The sequence below is a fragment of the Limulus polyphemus genome, unplaced genomic scaffold (genome assembly GCF_000517525.1).
Source record: "Limulus polyphemus unplaced genomic scaffold, Limulus_polyphemus-2.1.2 Scaffold43, whole genome shotgun sequence".
Lineage (NCBI taxonomy): Eukaryota > Metazoa > Arthropoda > Merostomata > Xiphosura > Limulidae > Limulus > Limulus polyphemus.
Genome location: NW_013665653.1, coordinates 685,860 through 693,754, shown reverse-complemented (window position 1 = coordinate 693,754; position 7,895 = coordinate 685,860). Strand labels below are relative to the sequence as shown.

Below are 7,895 nucleotides of genomic sequence, written 5' to 3'. Positions count from 1 at the left end.
ATCTATAGGAATGTTTAATCTATATTTAATGTTTAATCTATAGGAATGTTTAATCTATATTTAATCTTTAATCTATAAAAATGTTTAATACTAATAAGATTAATGTTTAATCACATCCATTGTTAAAAATAATTCGTTTCTATTTCTTTAACCCAATATTTTATTATATCACATTATTTATTTTTGTACAATAAGAAACACTCTCTTCCATAGGTTCTCAAACGTATTAAGTTGCTTCCTTATTAAAATTATTCTCTTCTATCATTTCTTAATAATATTCATTTTTACACAAATACCTTCTTTATTACTTTTTTATTTAATTATATTTTCAGTTTATTGTAATTTGTTTAGTCATTCTTTCTATTCTTGAAAGATTATCTTTGATATTTTTAGGAAGAGTAATGCTCCTCAGTGACTCAGCAGTAAGTCTGAAGTTACAACGATAAAAACCGGGTTTCGAAACCTGTGGTGAGATCAACACAGATACCCTATCTATATAATTTTGTGCTTAACAGCAAACAAAACAGTAAGTTACTAGTCCTTTTTTTTTGTTTTCTCACATAAAATTATTAGTTTTGAATTTCTACTTATTGATGACTGGAAACATAAAAAAAAATGTATTTTCTCTACTACTTCCTCCGAAATTTGTCAGTTCTTCAGGCGTAAAGCCTAACCAAAAACAAGTAACTGATTGTAATTATAAGAATATTATATATCTTATAAGCTTTTATATTTATACTATTTATATCAGAGAAAGATAAAATTTAAAGATGCTAAAAGTCCCTAACTATTCTTTCATATGATAGTCAGCATTTCCATAAATGTATAAAAAAAGACACAACAACTTTGGTGGACCAATAGAACTTTTCCTTTTTTGACGTATATCCCCCCCTCAGTGGTGAGCTTATCACGCTAAAAACAGGGTTTCGATAACCGTGATGGGCACATCGCAGAAAGCCTATTGTGTAGTTCTGTGCTTAATAATAATAAAAAAAGACATTCTTCCTATTTTAACAAATACAATACAACACTTAATCAATAAAATTTAAAACATAGAGGACGGTAAGAAGAAAGAGGTTCCAAATTTGTTTTTGTTTTTATAAAAGGAAGTGTTTTATTGCTTAGGTATACAATTTTGTTCTCTATGTGTGTTTTCCGGGTTGTTAAATGTTATAGTTTTAGCCTAAAGAACATTTATATATTCCAAACCAGTAACGAATAAAAATTATTTTTTAAGTTTCTAAAGTTTTTATGTTCTGCTTTATAGAATTCTCCGAAGTACTGAACGCTATATTATTTCTTTATTTATAGACATTTACGTTTAACTTCTACTAACTTCTAGTCCAATGATGCTCTGAATATCCACAGCGTGTTCGAAACAAACTATTTTTCGAAAATGGTTTGAGTAATTATTCACAGATGGCGCTTCAGACCCTAATCTGAACACATTAGATTTGTGGCTTACGCAATGGGCTTTCTGTGCTTTACTCATCGTGGGTATCGATACCTGAACTTTAGCGTTATAAGCCCTTACACTTACAGTTAAACAACCGGGAAGAAGCAGCTTTGTGGCAGTTTCTGTCATAGCATCTTCAGTTTTCAATTGAATGTAAACGCCTATTTGGTTTTGATATTTATGAAAATAAAAAAAATAATAAAGATCTATGTTGATATCCCGCTTTGCTTATCATACACAGTATATACATATATACATACATATATAACATAATACTCATTTCGTATTCTCTTCAGTGATTAATGTTTATCTTATTTCCTCTAACCATCCAGTTCAAGGTATTTGAATTTAGATTTCGTTAACAACTAACATGGTTTACAGCGATGTGTCTGTTCTGTTTTTAATACAACCCACATTTTAATTCATACATGGCACACGCCCATCAGATAAACTTTTATAACAAACAAGTTTCAGAAAGAGAAATAGACGTGTTTGTGAAAAATAAAAATAGAAAATTAACAAGAACTGTGTCAAGGCTAAAAAAAAATCAGTGTCATACGTTGATTCTTAAGATTTGGGAAAATTATTTTCAACAAGATTTTTTTTTTTCTTGTGGAATAATGATAAAAGTTTTAGTTTGTTTTAAATCTCTTTCACGAACCTTGAAGAGGATTAGTTGAATTTATCTTGATAAACTATTTATGCACAACCTACTAAATAAAGAAATAAAAAACTTTTGAGATATCAATTAAGGCTGTGCCATTTTCTGAAAATTAAACTAACGTCTCCCGCTGGAACAGCGGTAAGTCTACGGATTTACAACGCTAAAATCAGGACTTCGATTCCCCTCAGTGGACACACCAGATCGCCCGATGTGGCTTTGCTAAAAGAAAAACACACATTAAACTAACATTATAATACCTGCTAAAAAATAGAGAAATAAATGGATGGGCGGAAGGACAGACGGAGCGACAGACAGATAGATAGATCATATGTTTCTAAACAATCGTCGAACTCTCCAACTTCATTTGTTATTTCAAAAAACATATGCAGTTGTGGGAGTATGAAAAAAGAAAATGGTCTATTTACGATCTATCCGTATAAATAAATTTTCAATTTACGTATCGTCATTACGCAAGAATTGGGTCGCTTTGGTTCAACTATATAAATAAATTTTCAATTTACGTATCGTCATTATGCAAGAAATGAGTCGCTTTGGTTCAACTATATAAATAAATTTTCAATTTATGTATCGTCATTACGCAAGAATTGGGTCGCTTTGGTTCAACTATATAAATAAATTTTCAACTTACGTATCGTCATTACGCAAGAATTGGGTCGCCTTGGTTCAACTATATAAATAAATATCTTAAAAAACTTGCTTTTACCTAAAAATCAGCAAAAGTCAATGGCAATCATCTATGATTAGTGTGAAATACGACAAGCACTCTCGATTGTGGTCATTCAGTTTCGTGTTTTAACCTCCGTAAAAATCTGAAATCCTAGACAAACATAAATATATACAACGCGCAAAGCTTTGAACTCTTAGAAGGACAAAAATTTGCGACAAGATGAAGGTTGGAACTCCTAGACAAACACAAATTACACCGGAAGTTCTTAGCTCTTATATCATCATGCCTATAATTTGATCCAGCGAACTTCTGAGCTCTTAGACAAATCCCCCAGTGGAATGGGGCAGCGGTAGGTTTACGGACTTACGACGCTAAAATCCGGGCTTCAATTCCCCGCGGTAGACACAGTAGATAGTCTAATGTGGCTTTGCACTTTAACAAACAAACAACTCTTCGACAAACAACATACATATATATATACGATACCCTAAGGACTAAGTTCTTAGACAAACATACGTATACAAGACACCTAAAGGTTCAAGTTTTCAGAAAAACACACACACGAACATACAACTTATTAAAAACTTTTCAAAATACTTACATTATTGCACGGTACTTCAGAATCAGCATATCGACGTCGTGGGTATTGGGGTATTATTACACAGAATGCTTTTTGTACGAAGGTTGTTAAGAAGTTATAAGTTGTATTTTATTATCTTTCAAAAGTATTGAGAGAATTGTAAATTACAGTGAAGGTGTGAATAACTTACTTAGAAAAGCACTTTTCAACATCTTGAGCAAATCAATAAACAAAATTAGACTTTCACCTGCATTCTTATAATAGACATACCCTGTCGCGTAAAACAATCAAAATAGTATATGGTATGCCGAAAAGTAAGTAAATAGAGTCAGTTTAAAATATCCATCTTTATTTATTTATAGAGGCCAGGCGTGGAGAAGTGGTTAGAGAGTCGAAAGGTAGGAGATTCGGGACTTAATGCCGCCGAACGCACTCCACACTATCAGCTATGGAGGCGTTTAAAAATGTAACAGTCAATTTTTTCATTCGATTCAAAGCATTTCAGGCGGCAAGTATTCCTAGCTTGCTGCCTTCCTTCTGGTCAGTTGTTCAAAATTAGAGTCAACTGTACCTAAACCCTATGGGTCTCTGAATTGGCCGTTTTTAGCTCATGTGTGCATATTATATTGCACTTCTAGAATTTGATTAAAGCAATAATAAAAGATAAATCCATTCATTTCTTTACAGCAGAAGACAATATTAACCCATTCTGTTTATAGCACCAAGTTCTTATTTTATAACGTTTATTCCGTACTTTATAGAAAATAAATGGTAATAGTATAATCATTTTATTGAGACGATCTTTTCAATGTTTTTGTTGCAGGAGGTCCCAGTTGGAAGGTTTCAGAAATTTCACACTGAATCCGAAATCTTTTTTTTATTGTTTCAGAAACTTGGATATCATAAGCTTTGTGTGTTTGTTTGAAGTTAAGCACAAAGCTACACAATGGGCTATCTGTGCTCTGCCCACCACATCTCACAACGCTAGCGGTTTCTAGCGTTGTAAGTCCGCAGACATACCGCTGTGCCATTCGGGGGCGGATACCATAAGCAGAGCAGAGGTTTACGCTAGTTTTATTTTCTCTCACAAGTCGTCTCCACCATTTTATTAATCAAATAGCTAACAAGTTTATTACCAGTGTATTTAAAGCAACTTCATCTCAGAAAACCAAAAACGTGAAATCAGCATCATTGTAGCTTAATTACAAAAGAGGTGTTAAATTTCCCCATTTATCAGTTTCCAGATCCAGAATTTTTCGAATTGCTTTATTTTCAGAAACGAAAAAAGGACTACCTTTTTTATTTGCCACTACAATACAGGATGTCGGGTAACCTATGTTCGCATGACCTAAATTTACAAAAACAAAGGTTCAGAGAAGTATTTCCTTGTTAAAAGTGTTTACCTCAGACATGTGCCTGTTGCACGAGCGCATTTGAGAAACATGAAAGTAAGTAGAACTGATGTTTTCATGTGCTGTTTTTCAAAACCGGGCATTAAAGCATATCGTTTTGCAACTAATTGCGCTCATCGCACAATTTTTTGTATTAAATCTTCATATTTCTCTAAATAAATTATACTGATTAAAACAATGAATTAATCTGACTAAAACAATGTTTACACTAAATGAATTAATCTGACTAAAACAATGTATACACTAAATGAATTATCTGACTAAAACAATGTATACACTGAATGAATTATCCTGACTAAAACAATGTATACACTAAATGAATTATCCTGACTAAAACAATGTATACACTAAATGAATTATCCTGACTAAAACAATGTATACACTAAATGAATTAATCTGACTAAAACAATGTATACACTAAATGAATTATCCTGACTAAAACAATGTATACACTGAATGAATTATCCTGACTAAAACAATGTGCAAACTAAATAGAAAACTCCTTTAATGGAGTTTTATATAAATGAATCAAAATTTTACTAACTGTCATTATTATAAAATTTATAAGGCTGGGATAAAAAGAAAACTAATTCTTAATACGATAACAGTAATTTGATTTTAGTGATTGAATGAGGTCATCTGAACATTTTCTTCTGAAAGTTGGATGTTATACGTGAACAGAAGACAGACAATTTGTAGTAGGCCACATAATTTTCTCAACCTGAAATAAATGTAAAAAAAAGTGCCCCGCCCTGTTGGAGCTTAACGAAGGATACAGATTACAGCCAACCCAAGCTGGATAAATGTCGCTATCTGATGTAATAGCCTTGAAAGAAAAACAAATGAGAGAAAAAAAAACAGAAGGCAACAAAGGAGTGAAACCACAAAATCTTAATCAGTCGACTCTGATGAATTCGTGCAAATGACGAGTAAGCAGAGCACGCGTTGATTAACACTGTCCTAGTTTGTCAAGGCTGCTTCGAATCTCGAGCGGTATGCCTTCTGGCCCTTCTGGCCACTTGCTTTCGCTGCCACTCCGCCTGGTGCTGTTTTGATCTAACAGGGTCACGGCCACACCCACTTGAGAAGATCTGAGAAGACACTCCCTCAGTTGGAAGAGTACGCCATCTATCGGCCAGGTACTGACACCTGTTGCTTACTCAGATGAACTGTGGCATACCGTCAGATCAACCGGGATGAAGAAAGAGACTACACGTGCTGGCTTTTTCTCTTACATTAGGACTTACTGCAGTCTTTATTAGAGTGACCAATCGTCCCCTTTCCAGCAATTTTCGAGGCGATGATCGTTGACATGCTGTAATTCGTATCTGATTAAATGATACACTCTCCTGATGAAAGGTCTAGCAATGGAAACATGTGTTTTGATTCCGGCCGAGTTTAGTCTGGTTCTGATCTCATCCTTGGACAGAAAGGTCAGTCATGCTTATGAGCTTAGGGTTTGTGTGTGGAGTAACGAAAAAATACCCCGAGGAAGGAGATTCTTGCCGTTCCAAGGAACTCTTAGGCTGGACAAATTAGACGTCTATGGTTATTTGGAAGATAGCGATGTAAGTTTCGTCTTTTACAACAATTTTTAATTCATTTTATTAGTATTCATCGGTTACCATTTATATATGTATTAAAAGTAGGAGTATTTATTTTTGACATGATGAATTTTCACCTATTCGTGTTTATAATACGGTAACGTATTTGCATGGCTATAATATAAAGTCACACTTGATTATTAACTGTGGACTATAGCGTTCTAATAACATTGAAGCATGTATAAAGTCGGAGAAAATAGATATTTCAGGAGAAAATTTTTCTTTCTTTTTTGTTTTCAAATTAGAATACTGAGACTGAAATATCCGGACACTCCAAAAAATGGACTCATAAGAAGCTCGTATCTCCTTTAAGTGTATTTTTACTGCAATATTATTTTTTCTAGAAAGTTTCTATACATTGTTATCAGTAAGCTAATATAGAAAATTACATAATTTACGAAGATAAAAATGTTCATTTACTTGGCAAGTTGCAGCTTCGTCTATTTGTATTAGTTTCCAAATAGATTTAACGGCAGTGTTATTCAGCTAAATCAAAACTTTATTAAGAAAAATATTATTTTTAGTAAAAATCAGAATATGCTGGTCAGGAAGTATACGCAAAAGACAACATTTACAAGTACACGCAGTTCGTAAACATTACGAACATAAAACATGTCAATTTGATATTATTGGATTAAACGACCGAATCTACAAAACATTCACTTGGAATATCCTCCTTTATGTTCTAAGTGCTTTAGTGACTTTAGGGATAGAAGATTGGATATTTAATCACTACACCTTAAACTGTTTCAACTGACATTGGGATAGAAACTAAGCTTTATTTAATCAGTCGTGTGAAAGCAAGTAAAAACGTGACATTAATATGTGGTTATAACGAAAGCTTTGTATGTAAACACATCGTGGCCTTCGCTGGTTGCATTAGCTTAGAACTTAACTTGTGTTTGTGCAGACTGTAGACAAATATCATTATGCTAATGATGTAGTTAAATTTCAAAGGACTAAAATGATCTAATCGTTATAATCTACGTTTTTATAGATGCTACTTCTTTTACTACAACTAAGTTTATAGATGTGTATCTTTTTCATTTGGTGTCAATTATGACATGGTTGATAGGCGATCTAGGTTATAATAAAATCTTGAAATAGATCTCTCTTAATTGCAATTGTTGTGAACGTGATAATCCCAGGGTAGTGGCAAATTATATAGTGAACAAAACGGAGTGACGTGAAAGTCATTTGTAATGTGCACAATCTGATATTTTTTTACTTTCATTCGAAAATGGGATACAGTTTAGACCTCTGATATAAAGTTTCCAATCAGTGGCGTGAACGTGCTTGAATATAAGCTTGCTTCAGGAATAAATAGCTCTATCACTCAATTTCAACCCCCCCCCCCCAGTGGCACAGCAATATGTCTGCGGACTTACATAGCTAGAAACCGGGTTTCGATACCCATGATGGGCAGAGCACAGATAGCCCATTGTATAGCTCTGTGCTTATCTACAAACAAACAAACAATTTCAACAATAT

General features: G+C 33.3%; 1 protein-coding gene across 1 annotated transcript in view; it reads left to right on the top strand.

Moving 5' to 3' along the window:
- Positions 1-6,125: 6,125 nt before the first annotated feature.
- LOC106462117 (zinc finger protein 287-like) overlaps positions 6,126-7,895 on the top strand; it is a 33,022-nt gene continuing 31,252 nt past the window's right edge. Inside the window, exon 1 of the mRNA XM_022389493.1 lies at positions 6,126-6,368. Coding sequence (XP_022245201.1) covers positions 6,153-6,368 — 216 coding nt within the window. The 5' untranslated portion in view covers positions 6,126-6,152. The remainder of the gene's footprint in view (positions 6,369-7,895) is intronic.